Below are 21,691 nucleotides of genomic sequence, written 5' to 3'. Positions count from 1 at the left end.
ACTCAGACGTGGTTAGGCTAGCAAGTTGAACGCTTGCAAGTTCTAGTTTCTTCTCCTTCTAAAACCATGTCCGATTAGAATTTCATTTTTAGTTTTCTGTTATTGAAATTTGTTTTTTCTCGATTTTCTTAGTATGTACAGTGGTTGCTGCAAACGTTTTAATTGTAAAACATAGACTCGTTTGAACTTAAAATGTGAGTTCGTCCTGTCAATCTCTTCTTCTTCTTGGGTAGCTCGAATTTCATCTTTGTTTTCTTCTGCTCGTCTTCTTCTGCATATCGACGATTTCGGTTTCTGTTGGGATTTTGATTTCTATGGTTTCTTCTTCAGTATCTTCTCCTTCCCCTTCGTGTAAAACCAAATTGACTTCATTCACTTCTTTGTTTTTAAAATAATAATAATAAATATGTTTTTTTTTTCTCATCAGCAAGTTATAAATTCTAAAATTATTAAGAAATGGGATTATGATTGAAATGTTGAGTTTGAAAACTCACATCATTCAAACAAAAACAAAAAAAGTTAAAACTTTATTCTATTAATTATTCAATACGATTAAATTATAATTATAAAAAATTTAAGCCAAACATGTTCATAAGTTGGACCCTTTTGTATCAAAATAGTTTGGCTCAATAAAAGGTGTTCACTGAACCCTTGCTGATGTGTACACTTTTAATTAAATTGCATGAATTTTTAAAATAATTGTATACTTAAATTCGCTCATTGAACTTGAGTTCAATTTTTTTAAGAGAATGTTTTTAGAATGCAACCAATTCAATGGTTTCAAGCCTCGGGGGATTTCATACTACTCATCGATCGCAACTCAACCCAACCAACAACAAAATCTTGCCCCAACTCAACCCAACCAACAACAAAATCTTGCCCCATGAATTCCAATGTTGACATATCAGTCTTTTTTCCCACCGAGGGCGGGTCGGGTTGGGTTGAGATGAGACAGGATGAGATTTTCCGAATAGCGGGGCAGGACGAGGAAACCATTCTCAACAAAGTTAACAATTAAAACAGGGATGAACAAATAGAGACTCAAACTAACACAACAAACTCACCCCAATATATGTCGCCTATGTCCCGAATGAAGTGAAGTTTGGCTCAAACTTCCAACAAGATTCTTTCTACAAGATTTCACTGTTTATGTAGCCTATATCCCAAACCTGTGACCTAATTTCTTTTCTCACAAACAAAAATCAATAAAATTTAAATTCCTTACAATTCCGATTAGCCACAGGCAACTATCTCATGGATGGCATCACTCACATCTTCATCATCTGATCTAGCGGCCAGTTTCATCGCAACCTCTCTTGAAGAATCGATTCCAAACGATAATCGCACAAGTACCTTCACGTCGCCATAGTACACGCCAGATAATAGGCAGGTGTGTGATCTTGAGTTGCTTGGGACAACCTCAGTACCCTGAAAGAGAGAGAGCAAAGATTACTTGAATGGGAAGACCAATGATTCAGGAAAGAGTTGCTAATCCATGAATTAAGTAAATCTAAACTGCATAAAAACACAGATTTTTGAGACCCAACTCACAAACCATAAATAAGTAAAGACAACACGAATCTCGAAATACGTTGCGACTAAAGACTACAAAAAAATCAAGTTTTGAATCTCAGACGACAGAAATATAAGCCTTTCCTAAGATCGTACACGTCGAACATTTCCTTCCCTTGATGATTATCCAGCATGATAACATAACAAACTAACCTCACAGGGCTGCATGCCGAGAAGATTTATGACAGCACCTACAGCTTCAGCCAAACTCTCCCTTGCCCCAAGTCCGTATTCGTCAACTCGCTCACAATCTGGACCCAAGCTTTCCCAAGCATTTTTAAAATTAGAGACCCCTACTTTCAACATGTAATCAGCTGCAACAACCTCCAGATCCTCCAGCTGATATTCATCCTCTACACCATCTTCTTCTGCCTCACCAGTGCTGGGGTCAACCTAGTATAACCAAAGAAGTGCAATATGAAATCAAAATCAAGCATTTGGATGCTCGGCAATGAACTTTTCCTAATGCATTACAAGCTTATATGAGACATGGACAGAATCCTCACCAATTTTAGCTCATTAATATGGTTAGGCCAAATTCATGAGATATTCTGTTAGATGTGGACCCATGACTAACTCTACAATTGGATTATAAATATTCAGTTCCTCACTCTGACCCATATAACTCTACAATTATACGGAGCCAATATGTGCTGATATTGAAGTATGGTGCTTGCAAACTCAATTATTAATACTTCTCATCCAATTCACCATCCTTATTTAATAAGTTTTTTCCGAGTTACCTCTTTAACAATAAATCTCAACATGTTTGAAAATTTCCCAACAGCGGGGATCCCTTCAGGCTTCTCAAATGCCACAAAGGTTTGTCCAGGTGAATCATAGGGAAGTGATCTGAGAGGCTTGGATATCACTTCAGTGAATTCCTCTGCTTCAGACGCATCAACAACAACAGTGACCTGGCCAGAAGGCAGAAATGATTATTACAAATCTGAATGAAATTTAACCAAAATAATAATAATAATAAATAAATGTAGACAATTTTCCTTAAATTGGTCAATACATTTTCAAGTAGTTGCTCTGGAATTGTATTCGTGCAGTTGTACTGAAACACAACATGGCTGTTAAAAATATGCTTAACAACATTAACTGCATATTCCGTTTCTGCTTCTGTAAGCTCCACAGGTGCTGAAGACTGAGAAGTTCGATACCATCAAAATTTCAACATTCAAGAAGTATTATTGAAAATATATACACATAAGTAGCACAACACATCACCATGCATGATTAAGAATAGTAACAACAGAACCTTGAAAAGCTTCCCAAAGTCGGCAAATTCTGGAATCGAGGAAAGTAGCTTTTCATATGCATCAACAGTGGATGTTGGGCCAATTGGAGGAGCACCGAGCCCAGCTGGCTTTTTACCTGGGGCTTTCTTCTCAGCAAGTGGCTGAGACTTGATTTCCTTGGGCACGGAATTAATGTTAAAAGGTTCCTCAGAAGACACCTGCATCCATAAGCAGAACACATGAGTAATGGTCTCGGTGGTACTTGATATACTCACTAAAAACTTTCTTACATAATTCTTCAAACTTGTTTCTAGATTGATCAGTGGGACATCCAGAGACCCAAAAAGAAAGTCAGTGGCATCCTTCTCAGTTTTAGTAGCTGTATCATCACCTTCAAGTGTTTTTAAGTATAGGGTGGCCCTATCTCGAACCTGCCCAAGAAATCAACATACAGTTTGACGACCATATATATAAGCAAGACATCAAATTTAAATCACTCCAAAATTTTAAAATAATATAGCAATAAGATACCTCATCATCGTTGTCAAAGAGACATCGTCTCAACAGAACATATATTCGAGGCTGTAACAGAGAGAGGTAAAAACATCATTAGTTGAGTGATAAGAATGACAAATAGAGTTCATCCAACTTACAAGAAAGAGAGAAGGGAATTTGTACCCTTAAAGATTCAACTGTAACACCGAATCTTGCCAATGTGCTCACAGCACTGGCACGAACCGTTGCATTTTCAAGATGTACTCGGTTGTATATGTATCGTATGTATTTACTAGGATCGGAGGTTTTGGGTCCTTCAATTCCAAGAAAGTGAAGGATCTGATATTATGGGAAATAAAACAAATTATAAAGGCCATATAGAACATGAAGGCGATGAGAATTAGAGCAAAATAGCGGCTGGAATAATGTAAAAATGTATACTAACCTGTGTCGATAGATAGGTGAATTCACAATCTTCAATAAATTCACACAAGTGAAGCAACCCACTCTCTTTTGCATCAGGAATATCTCTTATAAGAATAACAATTGAATCCACGATAGCTTTTTTATAATCAAAGCCCCCTTCTTCTCTGAGAATGTTGCTAAGGAAATTCATCCTGAAAAAGTGACAAAATGTGTCCTAGACTTACAATCCCAATATATATTGCCTAAATGATGCAACATATAAATGTTGAATAATAAAAAATTCTGTAAGAACTCACAGAGATCTATACTTCAATGGGAACTTCAAACACAAAGATTTAATAGCTTCTATCACGACAATTTTAAACTCATCTGCAATATCTGACATAAAGTTTGTTATCTGCTTCATTAGACGGTCCACACTTGATTCATTTCCTGTTTTTAGAAGTGTTGTTATTGCAAGAGTTGCAATGCTTCTGTTTTGATCAGAAATCAAGCTCTCCATATCAATATTGCAGTTAGTGACAGCCAATGGATGAATCATTGCCACCTGCAAGATTTTCAAATATATTTTCCAAATATCAAAAGAAAATTTAAAAGAGAGAATAATTTAAAAAAAAAAAATAGTGGTAGATATAACCTTATTCAAAGTGCGGACAGCAGCAAATCTCAGCACTGGCTTTGAGGAGCTTAAAAACAGCTGAAGAACAGTAATGGCAGGAGTCAATTCTCTGCTTGTTACACCATGCAGCTCAGTGATTGCTTTGGCAGCTTCAAAGATCACCATCTCTGCTTTGTGGCGCAGACAACCCTCAAGAAAATCATAGAAGGGTCGGTCACCAGTTTGAGTACTGGTAGCTGATTCACGAATAACCTGTTTGAACAACCCTCCATAAGAAAATAAACAAGCAAAGACCCGTCATGTATATGAACCAGGAAATTACATGCCTGACTGGTATAGCGAATCAAGAGGCATTGAGCCAATGGAGACCGAACAGTACCCCTTGTTAGGCTAGTGACCAGTTTGCTAACGGCTAGACGATCATTTTGACGTATCTGCGAAGAAAAAAATTATAGTTTCTTAGATTGAATAAATAGAATCTTTCTTTTAGAAGAGAAATGGAAGCCACTGATATCGAAAGGAACAAAAAAGGCCCGGTGATGGGAGATAAGAAGTGTCACACAAGGGAAAAGTGGGTCCAAAAAAGTACTTCAGGAAGAGTAGTTATAAAAAGCTTTAGAGATAGTAACAAAATGCCCAATCTCAAAGAAAAAGTGGCAGGCAACAATCACAAGCTATGAACACTAGTTGGAATAATAAATTAACATTTTAATTTGGTTCACATACAAATAGGAATAAGCAGTCAAAACAAACCTGAATAATCAAAGTAAGAGCAAATGTGCATGTTTAAGAAAATAACAATACATAAGCAGAAATATATATATATATATATATATATATATATATTGGTAAGAACATAGGCAGAAATAAGATAACACCGAATATTTCATTGATAGGATTATCAAAATTGACTAATACTAGTAATAAAAACTTAGAACTTGAAATGAAATATTTCTATACCATACAGAACTAATCAACATTGATATATACTCCCATGTATTAGATAAAATTAGCTAAAAAGAATAAAACCTAAATCAATATGGGAAATAAATACTTTTTTCTATCAATGCCATGTGATAAGAGTCTATATATACTCCAGCCACAAAACAATAATGGCTAGCATTTACTTTTTCTGAATCAAAAGAAAAGTACCTCCTGGATTTCTCTTTCCAAGAAAATCACAGAAAATAGAGTACATTTATCAGGATTTGATTTCACTAATTAAGTCAATTACAATAGACACAACACCTAACCTTTTAAATTTCAATATAAAGCAGCCATTAAAATTACATAGTTCAGCTCAATAACCTTCCCCAGCATTCAATATAACACCAAAAAACGTGACACAAAAGGATGATCTAACATACTTGATGAAGCAATGCAAGAGCGTGAAATTGAACAAGCGCTGCCCTTGACTGAACAGCTTCCTGAACCTCATTACTCCATCGCTTGACAATTTCTGGATTTGTCTGCAGTTTTAGAAGATGCAAAGGGAGAGAGTAAGAAAAAAATGATAGAAAAAATTGCTCAAAGATGCATATTATTATTTACAATAATGAATACCTGGAGCAAATGAATACCACTAACTAAGGCGGCACTAGCTACCACAGGATTCTTATCTACAATTGCTTGTTTCAGATACCTCTCGATCTGGGTGAGAAGGGTTCCATCTGTAATCCGACAAAGGACACGAATGGAATTTGCCCGATACATATCAGTCTTACTATTCATATCCTTCATTAGGGAGCTAGTCACAATAATAACCTTAAAGAAAATGAAATTAAATGTGTTAGTTCATAATATTGAACGTACAACTCCAAAAATTTAAGTTAACCTGATTGTGGTGTTAACCTCATCAGCAGATGGAGAAATCTCCTTTATCATCAAATAAACCATTCTCCTCAACCCTATATCTCTCGACTGGAAAAGCTTTGTGACAGCAAAGAAAACTTCGGTGGCTTCAATCTATTAAAAACATTATTATACATCGTCAACTTGTCAACATTTGAACAGAACATGCATACATACATCAGCCGAGGCCATGCTTGGAAAATGCATTGACTAATACTAATGTTCGACGGATGGACTATTAAACTTGACCTTTGTGAAGTTTTCGCCCTGATTCAGAAGGTATAGAAGCTTCGTGATAACCTAAAAATAAGACATGCACCAGGCAGAAAATATTAATCATAGAACAATTGGGTGCGCAAAAGGGAGGTTGTTTCAAATAATTCCATAGTACAAAGGCCACACCTGAGAGCATCTTCTTGGATCTAATTGAGGATCGTTAAAAACCCTAGCTTCCTGAAGAACAGCACCCTTCTCAATCCCCAAAAACGGAGAATACTCAGCTGTAAATGCAAAAAACCGGAGTTAACATCATACGTCCTTGTGCTGATACAGCATAGTAATCCGGAAACAGGATACAAGACCCAAATGACAGCACTATCCCATCCACTCATCAAATTAACAAAACCACAACAAAAATTGCAAATGCACTTATCAATATCGTAATTAAGGCAACAGCCACATTACAGACTGCATCCAAACATCTCAACTTCTAAACCTAAACCAAATTGGAACAAAAAGAAATCAAAAACAAGAATCTTGCCGAGTTCAAAACAGAGCACGACAACACAATACATCAAGAAGTACTGCCAAACAACGAAGTCAAGTAGATCTACGATCAAAAAGACTGATCCAACCTCCCGGAACGTGAAACTCGAGGAATTAACCAATATTGAAGTGAGAAGAGAAGAAATTGAGTAACTATGAGGTAAATGGAAGGGATTTTGAGGGAGTGAAAGAAGACATTACCTTCGTCATCGCGGTCGTCGTCCTTCTTGATGAGAGGCTGAGCCATGGGCGACGTATTTGAATCTGAGAGATCTAGAGACGACCAGCAAAGCTTTCCTTACTGCCTGAGAACAAAGAAAAAACCAGAGAAATGCTGAAGTTTGTGCGATTTTGTGAAGGGCTTTTGCTTTGGTCGGAGAAGAAAGAGAAACCGAGAGGAAGTGTTCATCAGAAATTACAATATAGGGATGGGCCCTTCTTCAACTAACGAGATGCAATATGGGCCCTTTTCCCAACTAATGAGCTGCAATATGGGCCGTTCTTCAACTAACGAGATGCAACATGGGCCTGGCCCATAGTATGGGCCCTTCTTCAACTAACGAGATGTAATATGGGTCTGGCCAATAGTATGGGCCTTTTTTCAACTAACGAGATGCAATATGGGCCTGGCCCATAGTATGAGCCCTTTTTCAACTAACAAGATGCAATATGGGCCCTTCTTCAACTAAGAGATGCAGTATGGGCCGTTCTTCAACAAACGAGATACAATATGGGCCGTCCTTCACTAACGAGATGCAATATGGACCTGGCCCATAGTATGGGCCCTTTTCAACTAATGAGTTGCAATATGGGCCGTCCTTCAACTAACGAGATGCAATATGGACCTGGCCAATAGTATGGGCCCTTCTTCAACTAACGAGATGCAATATGGGCCGTTCGTCAACTAACGAGATGCAATATGGGCCCTTCTTCAACTAACAAGATGCAATATGAGCCTGGTTCATAGTATGCTGTACTGCCTTTGATGCAACATGGGCCTGGCCCATAGTATGCTGTACTGCCTTTGATGCAACATGGGCCTGGCCCATAATATGCTGTACTGCCTTGATGCAACATGGGCCTGGCCCATAGTATGCTGTACTGCCTTGATGCAATATGGGCCTGGCCCATAGTATGCTGTACTGCCTTTGATGCAATATGGGCCTGGCCCATAGTATGCTGTACTGCCTTGATGCAATATGGGCCTGGCCCATAGTATGCTGTACTGCCTTTGATGCAATATGGGCCTGGCCCATAGTATGCTGTACTGCCATAGTATAATATTTCGCCTGGCTTACACGTGGTTCTGGCTCGTTTTAAATAAATGGGTAGAAATAATTTTGTTTTTAAAAATATTCTAAAAATATAATAAAAATAATAGTCCATCATCGTCACTCGTGACTTGGGACAACCAAGAAATCCACTTTTTATTATTATTGTTATTTAAATATTAAAATTTAAATTAGTTTATAGATTTTGTATTTAATAAAATTTATATATATTAAAAAGAATTTTATAAATAAATTCATTTATTCAATATATTCATATTTAAAATTATACTAAAAAAGATTTATTAGACATAAAATTAAAAAATTAAAAAATTTATTGAAGTAAAATGAAAAGAATGGGGAAATGAAATGGAATAATTCATTGTTTTCCCATTCACAGATCACTACAGCTTGGCTTCGTCTTCTGATCAGAGAGAGAGAGAGAGAGAGAGACCAGAAGCCTCTCTTCTTCTTCTTCATCAATTCTCTCTGTATCTCTCTCGCTCTCTTTCAAGTTTCAATTGATTGAATTGATCTTAGTTCCCTTACGATGCCTTCCCGAAGAAGGACCCTCTTGAAGGTCATCATCCTTGGGGATAGCGGGTGAGAATCAACTGTTCTTCTCTTTCTCTTTTCCAATTTTGCTTTTGGTGTTACTGGCCTTTCTCTTTAATACTTAACGGATCGACTCAGATCGTTACTTTCCGAACTTGCGGAATTTTCTTTTGTCAGTTCTTGGCCTTTGATCTGGAACGGATTCAATGGGGCTTTAAGATTCTGTTTGCTCGGATTTAGATTGTTTGATGAAGTTATATGTTCTTGCTTCTTTTTATTCACCAGTTGATGGTTGTTAGTAGTGATTGGTTCTTGTTTTTGTTGGGAGAACTCGCTTTGTCGCTTACTTTCTATTTTTGGGCTTTTTTGGTTTACTTTTTGGAGATTGACTTTTGTCTTGGGCTGGTATTGAAGGTTCTGATTCCGGGAACTGACATGTTTGGATCTGTTTGTTGTGTTTTAATTTGTTCCTTCTACTGTATGGTAATTTGAAGCTTGTTTGTGAACTTGCAGGGTTGGGAAGACCTCTTTGATGAACCAGTATCCTACTTGATTGTTGAATTAACAATGTTATAGTGTACCATTTTCCATTGAAGATACTGATTCGAGTTTCTCTTTTTGTGACAATTCTTCTATTTTATAGAAGAACAGTTTCTTGATCATCCTCCGTGTGGTTTCCTTGAACTTTTAAAAACAGATATGTAAATAAGAAGTTTAGTAATCAATACAAGGCCACCATTGGAGCTGATTTTTTGACTAAAGAGGTGCACTTCGAAGATAGACTTTTCACTTTGCAGGTTGGTGATGGGGAAACTTCTATTTGCCTATGCACATGTTGTTTTTATTAGATTAGGAGAATTGTCTTAAATTTGATCCGATAAAAACTGCACAAAAAATGTGAGATCCTACATCAGTTGGGGAGGAGAACGAAATATTCTTTATAAGGGTGTGGAAATCTCTTCTTAACATACGCGTTCTAAAAACTTTGAGGGGAAGCCTGAAAGGGAAAACCCAAAGAGGACAATTTCTGCTCGCGGTGGGCTTGGGCTGTTACAAATGGTATCAGAGCCAGACACCGAGCAATGTGCCAGCAAGGAGGCTGAGCCCCGAAGGGGGGCAGACATCGATGGAAGAAGGGAACAAATGCCGGTGAGGACGCTGGGTTCTGAAGGGGGGTGGATTGTGAGATCCCACATCGGTTGGGAAGGAGAACGAAGCATTCCTTATAAGGGTGTGGAAATCTCTCCCTAGCAGACGTGTCATAAAAACCTAGAGGGGAAGCTCGAAAAGGAAAACCCAAAGAGAACAATATCTGCTAGCGGTAGGCTTGGGCTATTACAAAAAGCACTTCACCTCATTCTACTGTGTAGTGTTTCAGACTTGGATTATTTGAAAACTCAAACTACATAATTTCCTTGGGCTTCGTCTATCGTAGGGAAAATATGTATGAACTTAATCAATCCATCTGGGAAAATATGAATTTCTTGAATGATATTTTGAAAATGATTGCTGTGTCTTAATCCTTTATAATGAGCAAGAACTTGGCAATGGAGGCTGCATCTTCTCATGTAAGGGACTCAGTTGAACCTTCAATCTTTAGATAATGACATCCCATTGCCTTACAGATATGGGATACAGCAGGCCAGGAACGATTCCAAAGTCTTGGTGTTGCTTTTTACAGAGGTGCTGATTGCTGCGTTCTGGTGTATGATGTCAATTCAATGAAATCATTTGACAACCTTAACAACTGGCGGGAAGAATTCCTTATCCAGGTTCTGTTCTCTATGTTCATGAACTATAATCTTGTTACCAGAAACTGATTTACAGAAGAGTTCAAATAAGTTCAAAAGATAATAGAAAACCTGAACTTCTTTTGATGCTTTGGCATAACATCATCTGCAGGCGAGCCCTTCCGATCCCGAAAATTTTCCCTTCGTTGTTCTAGGAAATAAAGTTGACATAGATGGTGGAAACAGTAGAGTTGTAAGTATTACCTAAATTTCAGTATTGAATCATGTTCTCTTTCTACATTCAGAAGATTGTAAGCTGAAATTTTCTGTTTTTCGGAATACTTCAGGTTTCGGAGAAAAAGGCACGAGCTTGGTGTGCATCGAAAGGAAACATCCCATACTTTGAAACTTCTGCCAAAGAAGGCATTAATGTGGAAGAAGCCTTCGAATGCATTGCAAAAAATGCCCTCAAGAGTGGGGAAGAGGAAGAGATGTAAGTTCATATGCCAAACCAAATATTACTAACTCAGTCTCTCATTTTCTATTCTCAGTTATTTGTTGTACATGTGCATAAAATAGGAATTCATTGCTACATTTCACCAAGCAAAATAACTTATCAATTTCCACACCTGCACGAACTCGACATGATAAGGGTTTCGGTTGGGGATATTTCACCTAGTTTTGTTGTTTCCCAAGCTGTGTCGCACGCCGTAGAAGTGAACAATGTGTGCAGGATCCCGAATCCTCTATCCTATACCTTATAGAAAACGAATAGACGAATTAAGGTTTAGATCTAGCAATGGATTTAGTTAGTAGTTTTTGACCTGAGGCTGTGGATATGTAGAATCTAGCTCGTCCTAAATGGCTGTATTTTCTCACTTCCTTTATTTCGAACTTTCTTCGTCCATGATTCATTGGTTTCTACTCCTGGCTATTAACTTTACTTTCACAAAACCTTTTCGATTAATGGTTGCAATGGTGTACCACAGATACTTACCCGACACCATCGATGTTGCGAGGAACAATCAGCCAAGATCATCTGGATGCGACTGCTGAGTTCAATACACTGAATCACCTCTTATTCTATTTCATTCTCCAGTAAATCTCAAGTCTTCTATAAAGGTCCTACAGACTCAGGCTTTTTATGCATATTCCTATTTGTACATTTGGCTTTGCATTTGAACAAATCCTGTCATTATCGACTCAGTTCGTGTTTGGTCGTTGCAAGTTGTGTTTACTGTCGTAGGGGTTTATAAATTATCCATCTCGTGACCGACTCTATGCCTGAGCCTCATTTGTTGATGACAATCAGTTTGTCGCATAAGTTTATGTATTTCTTCTTCTTAGTGAACGTTTGATTCTTGTTTATTTGCTAGGATTTTGGTTCCTCTGTTCATGCTTCAATATATTTTAGATCTTCAGCCTGGATAGTTTCTGCAATGGTCACAATTATAACTCATTTGTTAAACTATAATATGATCATATGGCTACGAAATGTCCAATAGAAAGATTTTGAACTATAATATGATCATATGGCTGTTCAGAATACAAAAGGACAATAAAGTCTGGCAGGCTGAATTAGATTCTTTTTCCTTCCAAATTTAAAACTGTTCCTGGTTGAATATAATACAACATTCAAATCAAATTGGTTACACAGTAAACTGAAGTGAACTCTACTGTATTAAAATGGTTGCGAGCTCAACCTGCAAGCTAATATTGATTTACTTTGACCCAACAGAAGAAAGTGTGTCCTGATTTGCAGGGCGAAATGAACTCCCAGAAATTGTTGTACTGGTTGTTGGGTATTGGGGGTTAGGGTTAGAAGCAGGCATACCCGGCAGTCCCGACATCGGAGGCCTTTGGGGCACCATGCCCATTGGAGGCCTTGGGACTGTGTTTGCAAAGTTCATGGGCATCCTGTTTGTTGGTAATGTTGGTGCCCCACCTCGTGATGACGAAGCAGGTAAGCCTAGTCGAGCAGCGATTATCTGTGCACGTTCCTGGAAAAGCCTCTGCTTTGACCTGTCTAGTTGCTCCCTCATTCTCACCGTCACGTTTTCCATGTCGTTGAAGAATGCTAACTTGCTTTCCAACTTATGCAGCTATAAAAAGAGAGGGTAGTGTAAGTTTTTGTTTAAAATGTATGGGAAGGGAAACAACTTCAATTGAGATACCTGTTTTTCGATTAATATCATGGAAAGTTGACGGATTTGGTCCTCTTCTTGATTAGCCAGAATTTTTGCCTTCACTGCTGCTGCTGACAGTGTCGTAACCGCAGCACGCTTCAACTTATCGATTTTATCCTCCTTTTTACTCGTACAATTGGAGTTTTCTTCTTTGTTGTCCTTGCTTTGATTAACATCTGCTAAAGAACAAATAAACAGGTACTATAAAACAAATGCATTCTCGTATACTTCTCAGCAATTGAAACAAGACTCATTAATTTGCTGAATGTGTTCAACACTCCTAAAAGTCCAGAAAATCAATCATGCTTATAGTGTTCCTCACACATTTTAAAATTCAGCAGATCAGATCAAGCATGATACATAGTACAATGATACGACAACAGAAGGACGACAAGAAGTTATACCAACTTGAGCTAAAAAAAACCGAGCGAAATTTCGAAGTCGAAAGACTTTGTCCTCGATATAATCTTTTTAAAGACAAGTCATAAGACTGATCATCACCTTGAAATTTTTCATTGTACAGAAAATTTCTTTCTTGGGAAGAAGATAGACTTGTTTCAAAGACGTCTCCATACCTTAAAAAGATCGAGTTAATAGTCTCTGAACACTCTTGAAACGAGGTCATCAATTCTGAACTCGGCACATTACAACCATCAAAACTAAACAATACCTGCTTAGTCTCCTCAAGAGTAAAGGGCCCCTCCAAACTATCCCCTCTTTATACTACTCATTGGCCACCATTTTAACCCATCACAAAAACCCAAACAACTTGGGGTGGTACCATTATTATGTTTTTTTAATAAGAAAGAAGAGGGTTATTTTCCAAGGGAGAACAATAACAACCCAGGGCCGGGAGTACCTTCTATAAACCAATTGTCCACCTTCTTATGGAGGAAAAAAGAAATTCTTAAGTTCCCAACCAATTGGAAGAGACAAAGTCAATGGAGGAGCAGCTCCATATTCAAACACATCCTGCAACCTGATGGTGAGAGGAACCACCTCATACACTTTCAGTTAATCCTTCATTATTAACGAGAGACAAAGTTTTGTTTTTGTATCTCCCGAAACCGACAATTTTATGAAAGAAAGATTATGATCCCCTTCCTTTCCACGAAGCTCTTGATTTCTATTTCCAACTTACTCTCTCTGAACTTTGGCAATTACTTTCTTCAAGAGAATTAAGTCCCTTATGCAAATAAAAGTTTCTTGTTCCTTCATGGCTTACACAAATTTCACGAAAGATGGAGACGCATTCCGATCCCACAATAGTGACGACCTAAGGAAAGAAAGCCTTTTCATGAAATTAAACCCTTCCCACCTTTTCATTTGTTTTTCTTCAGTTCTTTCAGAAAAATATTTGGGATTTTATGTTTGCATGTTTCTGGATTATGTTGGGTTTTTCGCAGTTCACTAAAAGGAAATGTGGAACAATTAGTAGGTGGAACTTATATCAAGGGAAGAACTAAAAGTTGTGGATTGGTACGGGTAACTCAATACAATGGAAGATTCTACTGGAAAGAAATAATTGAAAATTTAACGAGCCTTCAAGTGTTATTGTTCTCTCTTTCTCTCTCTTTGGGTTTGGGGGGGGGGGGGGGGGGGGAGAGAGGTGGAGGTGTCAGATTGTTTACCGTTCAAGATGGGTATCTCATGAGAGAGGGATCCAAATAACCCACACTCATCAATGGAAGCCTTGTCAAATCATAATCTCTGACTAAACACCAGCACTAAGTGTATAGACCAAGCCAACCTCCTAGCTCCTCCTAGAAACAATCCCTCTCCGGATACCTGGAGGGACTATAATCACATTTATGGAAGTGAATGAATAAATTCTATGATCCATGAACTACTCCCAGGCTAGGAAGGTTGTGAGTCCATACAACCAAGATGCCTCCAGAAGACCTTATAGGATCAAGGGATTCACTCAAAAAAACTGATCTCTCTAAATAATATGAATTGGATTCCCATGAAACCCTAGAACACTTTGTCTCTTGAAGGATAAACAAGTCATGCTTTGCTTGAGACAATTTCCCTAAAAAGTCTCCACTTAACTTTCACTTCAAGCATGAATTTGAAGAGATATTTGAAAGACAAAATATTGGATGACTCGAGAAAAAAAATGCCTATCCTGAAATACTAAGTCAAGGGATCACCATGGATGAGGGAAAGTATGTCAAACAGGATTTTGCAGTTTGTTTCATTTAATTTCATCTCAAGAGTCACGATAATCTTTTGCGAGAAAGCATAAAGCTTGAAGGAAGAATGTCAAAACCAATTAGCAAAGAGAGCAAAGTTCTTCATCTCTAAATTCCCAACCCCTCTACACCACCCCCTGGCCCCTCCAACAAAGTGGGCCATAATTTCTCTAACTTGGAATATGGTTGAAGAAGGACAAGAAATAAAGTGAGAGCTTCACTATCTGATTGCTTTTGTCAGTTACGTATGCTTCCCCCTAGAACATTACACTTTCCTCCAACAGTCCTACACTTTTGCGGTTCTTGATGATCCTTTTTTTTTTCTTTTTTTTCAAGAAATATACATAGCAGTACATGAGGAAGTTCATAAAAACAAATCAAAGTCAATACTATTCAATAGGAAATAACTTGTACTCACCATCCTCTTGGAATGTGCAACCTTTGGATAGCCTTGAATAATTTATTTAAAAAACAATTGAAAAATGCAATCTGAATTGGTGGGAGGTTCAAAAATACAAAATTATAGCTGGGAAAAAAAAAAAGAAAAAAAGAAACACGTACCTGCTCCTCTTTCAATAACCGAAGTTGGTTTTACTGGTAGTGGGGTTGCATTCTCTGTTGAGGGCAAAGAATCAGCGACCTTGCTTGATCCCTGGTCAACCACGGATTTAGACATTTCAGTTTGTGCAGGTTCATTCTCATTGTGAGAATCAGGTATAATAGCTACATCTTTTGAGGCTTCTTTCACTGAATTAGCAGAAATTGTTGGTTGAGGCTCGCTTGCAGAGGGTAAATGATTTGGCTCGTCATCTAATTCTTTTTTAGTTTTGGCAGAATGAGATGGAACTTGCTTCTGAATCTCAGTTTTTTCAGCATGTTGCAAATCTGACATATGAACATCCTTTGGTGACAACTTCGGTTGTGATGGTTTTTCAGCAGAAGTTCCTTCTCCCAACTTTTCAACTGGATTTGATGTCGATTTTGATTCTACATTTTCAGATTCCTTCACAATGCCTGTTCTTTCAACCTCAGGTAATTCTGGTTCTCTCGATTCTTTCAAATTACTTGCTCTATCTGAATCATGATTAGTAATTGGATTGTGTTCTATAATAGCATCTGAAGACTTTTCATTATCCATAGTTTCCTTTGTCACCGATTCTCCATTTTTGTTATTACTGTCATTAGTTGATAGGGCTCCGTCATCTAGGACCGAAGTAGAATTGTCTGGTCTCTGTTTCACACACTGTTCCTTGTCATTTTTCTGAGCTTCCACATTGACAATACTGCACAAGTATCACTGTGATCAAAGAATAGAACAAAACTGAAACAAGCATGTCAAGTCTCAACGTCAAGTACCTCTCTGAATTAGCTTTGGCCTTCTGATCATCTGGTGGATCTTCTAAAATAAAGCAGTGCCTTGTAGCCAGTTCTAAACTGGGAGATTTCTGAGATACGCTTTTCAAAGAAAAACGGGCTGATGCACTGGCAACATCTGATCCAACTAAGCGTGCAAGGAATGCAGCCTGAAAAGCAAATATTTAAATAGTTGAGCAATCAGGAATGAAATTAATGATTATAAGGAGTGCTAATGAAGGGCAAAGAGTACACGCTTCACTATTTCTGCTCCACCAATAAATATAATAAGCATGACAATTACTAACTGAAGGTCATCCTGAGCAAGGATAGAAGCCAATGAACGAATTGTAACGATAGCTGCCAAAACTTGGTTCATGTACAGACACGGATGACAAAACAAAATCCTAGAATGCTAAGGCAGGTTCAAGATAAACCTTCATTTTCTAGTGGAGAGAATTATTTGAATTGAACATATAAAGAATAAAAGGGAAAAGATAGCAAGAATCTAGAATCAACGAAGTTAACATACACCTTCAAGCAAAGTAGTAAAGTTCATACAAAGTGAACGTCAAACTGCTCCTTTGCAGCGCAGACCTGGTGCATCTTATAGGCTAACAAGAAATAAGATGCCTGCCATGACATCCAAAAAATCCATCACGGAAGAAATCATCTTCCATCTATGAGACTTGAGAAAATTCCAGAAACCAAGTTCAATATATAAGGAACCAGCTTAAGTGATGACTCTAAGTTTTTGTTTGCTGCACAAATCTAAGTAGTGGTTTTACATTTAGATGTTTATTTTATGGAAAGCGAGGAACTTCAAAACCACACGACTAATCCTAACCTGATTCAGAACAACAATGAAATAACCATAAATTTGAGGCATATCAATGAATAAAAACTATTCTAGATCGATTAAAGAAAATTAGGACTACCGATTTCATTAGTTCTTACATTCTAAATTTCCACTTACCAATGCCATGACAGGGTTCCCTACATCAGCAAATGATAGTGGGTGCTCAGGTGTTAATATGTAACCAATGGCTTCAAATGCCTCCCTCAAAGCATTCAAGGCAATGTCTTCAGAAACCTTCTGATCACCATCTTCTAATTTGGAGTTATCTAAAGCAGCTTTTCCTTCAACATCCTCTGATTTTGGATTATCCATCCCAACTTTTACCTCACCTGTATCTTCCTTGGTTGCAGTTTCTGTATTCGAAGCCTCTTTTTCAGTAGCCTTATTATCCATTGATTCAGTGATATCAGTAGGAACTGATGAATCATTTTCAGTTAAAGGTGGAACAGTTTCTTTTGCACCGTCTTCAACATTATCCTCAGATTCAAGAAAGGTATCCTCAATTGGCATTTGAATAAAGTGCAATATACATTGGGCTTTTGTTTTGGTAGCCACATGTTCAGCAATCTCATTCCAGTTTTCCTTATAAAGCTCTAAAGCCTCAAGGAGGAGGAGAGTTTCCTGATCTGTCCACTTACCTCCACTAGCACCAGGAACCCCAACAGACTCCATGAGAATAAAATCTGATGAAGACATATCGGAATCAAATTTCCCATTGTTAAAGCACTCCGAACATAAATCAAAATCTGCCTGTCAAAGATGAATATTATTAGTTGATATGTCAATGAATACACATAACTGTTGACTTATGAGACTACTGATGAAATTTAATGTCATGATTTTGCATCCATGAGATTCTAAAATACAAGTTTGATATTCCAACAATGAACTGTTTAAAGAAGGAATTTTGAATTGACAACCCACCTGCTCCTGGGTTCTATCTGGTATATGGCACTTTTTTTTTTTTTTTTTTTTTTTTTTTTTTTTTTTTTTTGTGGTAATTATAGGCTAGTCCTAATTCCTAAGATTGGAGGCTGATACTCATTAGTTTTTGTTGGGAGGGGGCCTTCTCATCCCCTTGCCCTTAGGCTGCTCCTTGCTTGTTAATAAAATTCCTTTGTTCCTAATTGAAAAAAAAAAAAAAAAAAAAAAAAAAAAACAAACAAACAAACAAACAAACAAACAAAAGAAGAAAAAAAGAAACCAACCTGCTTCTGGCAGTGGTAACGTTTCCGAGAGCAATCAGCAGAGCATGAGTTACAGTGGTACTCAACAGATGGACCCTCAGGCCTCGTCATCTCTTCAGAAATTGCAGATTCTCTAAGCAATCTAGGTGGAGCTGCAGTGGTAACATTGATCTTCGGAACAATAGATGGGCAGGATTCTAATGTTTCAAAGTGAAACAACTTCTCAACCAAAGAGTCCTTTTGACTTTCATCGTCAAGATCACTTGTTGAAATTGATTCTGCAGATAGGAAAGGGTGAAAATTAATCAAACCCCAATGGTCAAGAAACTCCATCACCTCCTTTCTAGCATCTAGCTCTCCAACTTCCAGCTCTGATAGATCTTTTGCTTCAAGCTGCGTACTGGGATTTGCATGGAATTTTTTCATAATCCAATTACGTATCTTGATATATATATCAGGACTTCGAGTGCCATCCTTTCCACTGAAAAAAGAAGGCATCGAACGTTCCTCAATTGGATGGACTTCTGTCCATGAAAACCAACCTGAAAACAAAGACCAAACCATAATCAATAAACTTGTGGATCTCTGATTCTCTCTTTACTAATTAAGAAAAAAGCCTAAGATTAAGCTTGTTCCTGGAACCAGAAAGGAATAAATGAAAATTCTGCAAAGCATTGAAGAATTTAACTTATTGCATGGCTGGTTATTAAAGTAGCACTTGATAATTTCGCCCACTACATACTCTAGAGAATTAAGAAGCTGTAAGAGACAAACCATGCACATGAAATAGAAGGCCAAAAGAAAGGGAATATTGGTTGAGACTTCGTCTTGAAGAAGATCTATGTACTTTTCCAATCCAAGACAGCAGAGATCTTTCAAATAATTTCACATATCAGAAGATTTTTAATTTCAGAAAAATCTTTCAAATAATTTCACATATGTACTTGTCTATGTACTTGTCCAATCCAAGCTGTAAGAGACAAACCATGCACATTTTCTTGCATCCTCACATAGTTTCAGAAAAGCAAAAGAAGCTCAACATGTAACCATTGTTTATTCCAACATCTCTTTAGACTACCCTCAATTTGCTAAGAAATTTTTGACAAAATAAAAGGATGCACTGAACTTCCAATGAAACAGATACACAAAGCCTGATGTACGTTTAGATATGCACTACAAAGAAAATTGGGAAGCTTTTCTTCACGGTACAAAAATACCAAGCCCTTAGTTCAAAATTTCCCATATTACTCCCTTCTCTCGACATGGAGGTCATTTCCACAAACCCCTACAATACTTGGCACAAATCAGGATCTCGAAAAAGAGTAAACCGAAACTCACCGCAATGATTCGGAACGACATGAGAATTCGCACTCCGAGATTTAATGGCTTCGAAATCAGCTTCGAAAGACGCCTCCAAATTCGCCAATCTAGTCGCCTTGTTCAATTCCTCCGCCGCAGCGACCAACGCGTCTCCACGCTGAACTTCAGAATGAAGTAAAGAGCCTTCCGTCTTAACTGATCCGGCGGCGGAGGCAAGACCTCCATTAGCCGATGCTGCTCCAGCAACATTGTTAGGGCCAAATCGAGCTCTGGTGAAAGGGCCGTTATGATTTGGAGGATGTGAAAGCGCAGATTTTTCGCGAGTAACGCGTTTCGAGGGCGCGGATGAGGAGATAGAGCCACCGAGAGTACTTGCCTTTCGCTTCTGAGCTCCAGCTCGACGACGAGAAGAAGGCGCCTCCGATGACGGAGAATCGGTGCTGTTCGCCGGTAAATTTCCGGCGTCGCGGCGCTTGTCCTCCATGTGAGGATTTTGCTGGAAATGGAATCAGTTGAAGATGATGATAGTGTGTACTTTTGAGAACTCCATTGTTGCTGATTATATTGCTATTGGCATACCCAACCTTGTTTCTTCCATGATGCATTGAACTTAGAATTCCAATTCTTACCAAAAAAAAAATAAAATAAAATCCAATTTTTATTTTTATTTTTATTTTTATTTTGAATTTTTAAATTTCTAATTTTTTTTAATTAAATATAGAATAAGATTGAGCTATACTCGGTTGATAGTCATTATCACGACTCAATTTTCAAGGTTTCAAATCACAAATCATGATTTAAAAGACGGGCTAAAAACAAATAAAATAAAAGATAAAAATGTCGTGAAATTTAAATAAATAAATAAAAAATACCACGATTAAATACGAAATAAAATTCGATTATAAGACGTTTTTGTGTAAATTTATTATAAAAGAGAAAATGAGTTTAGGATACAATTACAAAATAAAATACAAAGACGAATTGACGCTCCAAAATGACCCCCTTTATGACGGTACAACTTCAAACGCTCCTCCATCTTGATTCGTATAGAAATGCTCACTAACCAATCTATTTGTATGCTCGCATCGTATTCTTGACATAGTAGGTATTCACTTGGGTTTACTCGGACTTTAGGAAGTTCGAGCCTAATCTCTACTGATATTTGAGCATCTAGGGTGCATTGAAGTTTCGAACGGTACCTTAAGTGCTCAAGGACCCACTTTGCGTTCGGAGGAGTGGTTCACCCTTTTTTGTCGTTCTAGATCTACGGAGCGACAAGTCTCATCTTTGAAGTGAATTACTCTACTGTTCTTTAACTTACGGTAGCTTACCTTGTCTATGTAATGTGAAACCGATGTCTCAAGTTGAAGCACTACTCGTGGAACCGATGTCCCAAGTTGAGGCACTATTCGTAGAACTCTCTCAGCGAGACGGGATGGTCGTGTGCTAGTCTACTCATCATCCATGCTGGCGAGCCCTTCTTGTAAGACAATATAGTCACCCAAAGTTGGGGAGTGACCGGATGTACTTGCCAACTAATACAATTACCTACGTGATTTCAAGCCCTCTCTTAGGACGGATCCGTACTTGACAACAACATCAAATACGTTAAAAAAAAATTAATAATTTAAAATGTGTTTATTATAATTTATTGAATAATTTGGATGATTAAAAGTTTTTAAATATTAATAATTATTTTAGCTAATTGATTTTATAAATTTCTTCCCCAAAAGAAGATGGTTGATTCATGCAACGCTCGAGTAAAAAATGACTACATAAATGAACTAAGACCACATCCGAACGAAACTGATCTTAAAGATATGATGGTTAAGAAATACTTAAAGAATTGATAGTCACGGCTTATTCTAGGGACGTGTACCTTCATTTTTCATGACACAATTTTAAGAACTTTAAGGTTGAGCGTTTTTAGTATTTGAGTAAGAACGAAATATCTTGAAAGGATCCGTGTTGGTGCGTGGGGAATAGTTTTCATTCTTAAAAACACTTCAAGACGAGTAAGTAGCGTGATCTGTTGCGGGAATACAGGAGAATCCCGAGCCATC

The 21,691-nt window shown here is 37.7% G+C and overlaps 3 protein-coding genes across 4 annotated transcripts; 1 reads left to right on the top strand and 2 right to left on the bottom strand.

The window, feature by feature from the left end:
• Nucleotides 1-1,047: 1,047 nt before the first annotated feature.
• Nucleotides 1,048-7,378, bottom strand: LOC111811479 (coatomer subunit gamma). The gene is made up of 18 exons (XM_023698350.2): nucleotides 7,177-7,378; nucleotides 6,613-6,710; nucleotides 6,460-6,510; nucleotides 6,211-6,324; nucleotides 5,923-6,123; nucleotides 5,727-5,828; nucleotides 4,686-4,793; nucleotides 4,378-4,611; nucleotides 4,037-4,287; nucleotides 3,760-3,931; nucleotides 3,498-3,653; nucleotides 3,351-3,401; nucleotides 3,110-3,250; nucleotides 2,840-3,037; nucleotides 2,594-2,725; nucleotides 2,316-2,489; nucleotides 1,726-1,965; nucleotides 1,048-1,428 (listed from the first exon to the last, which is right to left on the bottom strand). The coding sequence occupies exons 1-18, from the start codon at nucleotides 7,220-7,222 to the stop codon at nucleotides 1,234-1,236; spliced, it is 2,664 nt and encodes an 887-aa protein (XP_023554118.2). The 5' UTR covers nucleotides 7,223-7,378; the 3' UTR covers nucleotides 1,048-1,233.
• A 1,259-nt stretch (nucleotides 7,379-8,637) lies between these two features.
• Nucleotides 8,638-11,879, top strand: LOC111811378 (ras-related protein Rab7). The gene is made up of 7 exons (XM_023698190.2): nucleotides 8,638-8,846; nucleotides 9,312-9,338; nucleotides 9,496-9,595; nucleotides 10,424-10,570; nucleotides 10,701-10,781; nucleotides 10,876-11,021; nucleotides 11,518-11,879. Exons 1-7 carry the CDS (start codon nucleotides 8,794-8,796, stop codon nucleotides 11,582-11,584), a joined length of 621 nt encoding a protein of 206 aa, XP_023553958.2. The 5' UTR covers nucleotides 8,638-8,793; the 3' UTR covers nucleotides 11,585-11,879.
• A 146-nt stretch (nucleotides 11,880-12,025) lies between these two features.
• Nucleotides 12,026-20,233, bottom strand: CHB3 (DNA-binding family protein). 2 transcript variants are annotated; one of them, XM_023698188.2, is made up of 7 exons: nucleotides 19,647-20,233; nucleotides 18,330-18,850; nucleotides 17,239-17,871; nucleotides 16,266-16,432; nucleotides 15,471-16,192; nucleotides 12,703-12,893; nucleotides 12,026-12,630 (listed from the first exon to the last, which is right to left on the bottom strand). In XM_023698188.2, exons 1-7 carry the CDS (start codon nucleotides 20,110-20,112, stop codon nucleotides 12,250-12,252), a joined length of 3,081 nt encoding a protein of 1,026 aa, XP_023553956.2. In that variant the 5' UTR covers nucleotides 20,113-20,233; the 3' UTR covers nucleotides 12,026-12,249. The 2 variants fall into 2 exon arrangements, with proteins under 2 accessions (XP_023553956.2, XP_023553957.2); XM_023698189.2 differs by having other exon boundaries at nucleotides 12,703-12,890; nucleotides 19,647-20,231.
• Between the last annotated feature and the right edge of the window lie 1,458 nt (nucleotides 20,234-21,691).

The sequence above is a fragment of the Cucurbita pepo genome, chromosome 15 (assembly GCF_057944985.1).
Source record: "Cucurbita pepo subsp. pepo isolate OVF chromosome 15, ASM5794498v1, whole genome shotgun sequence".
NCBI lineage: Eukaryota > Viridiplantae > Streptophyta > Magnoliopsida > Cucurbitales > Cucurbitaceae > Cucurbita > Cucurbita pepo.
The sequence above is the reverse complement of the archived record's forward strand: the minus strand, read 5'-3'. Positions and strand labels throughout refer to the sequence as shown.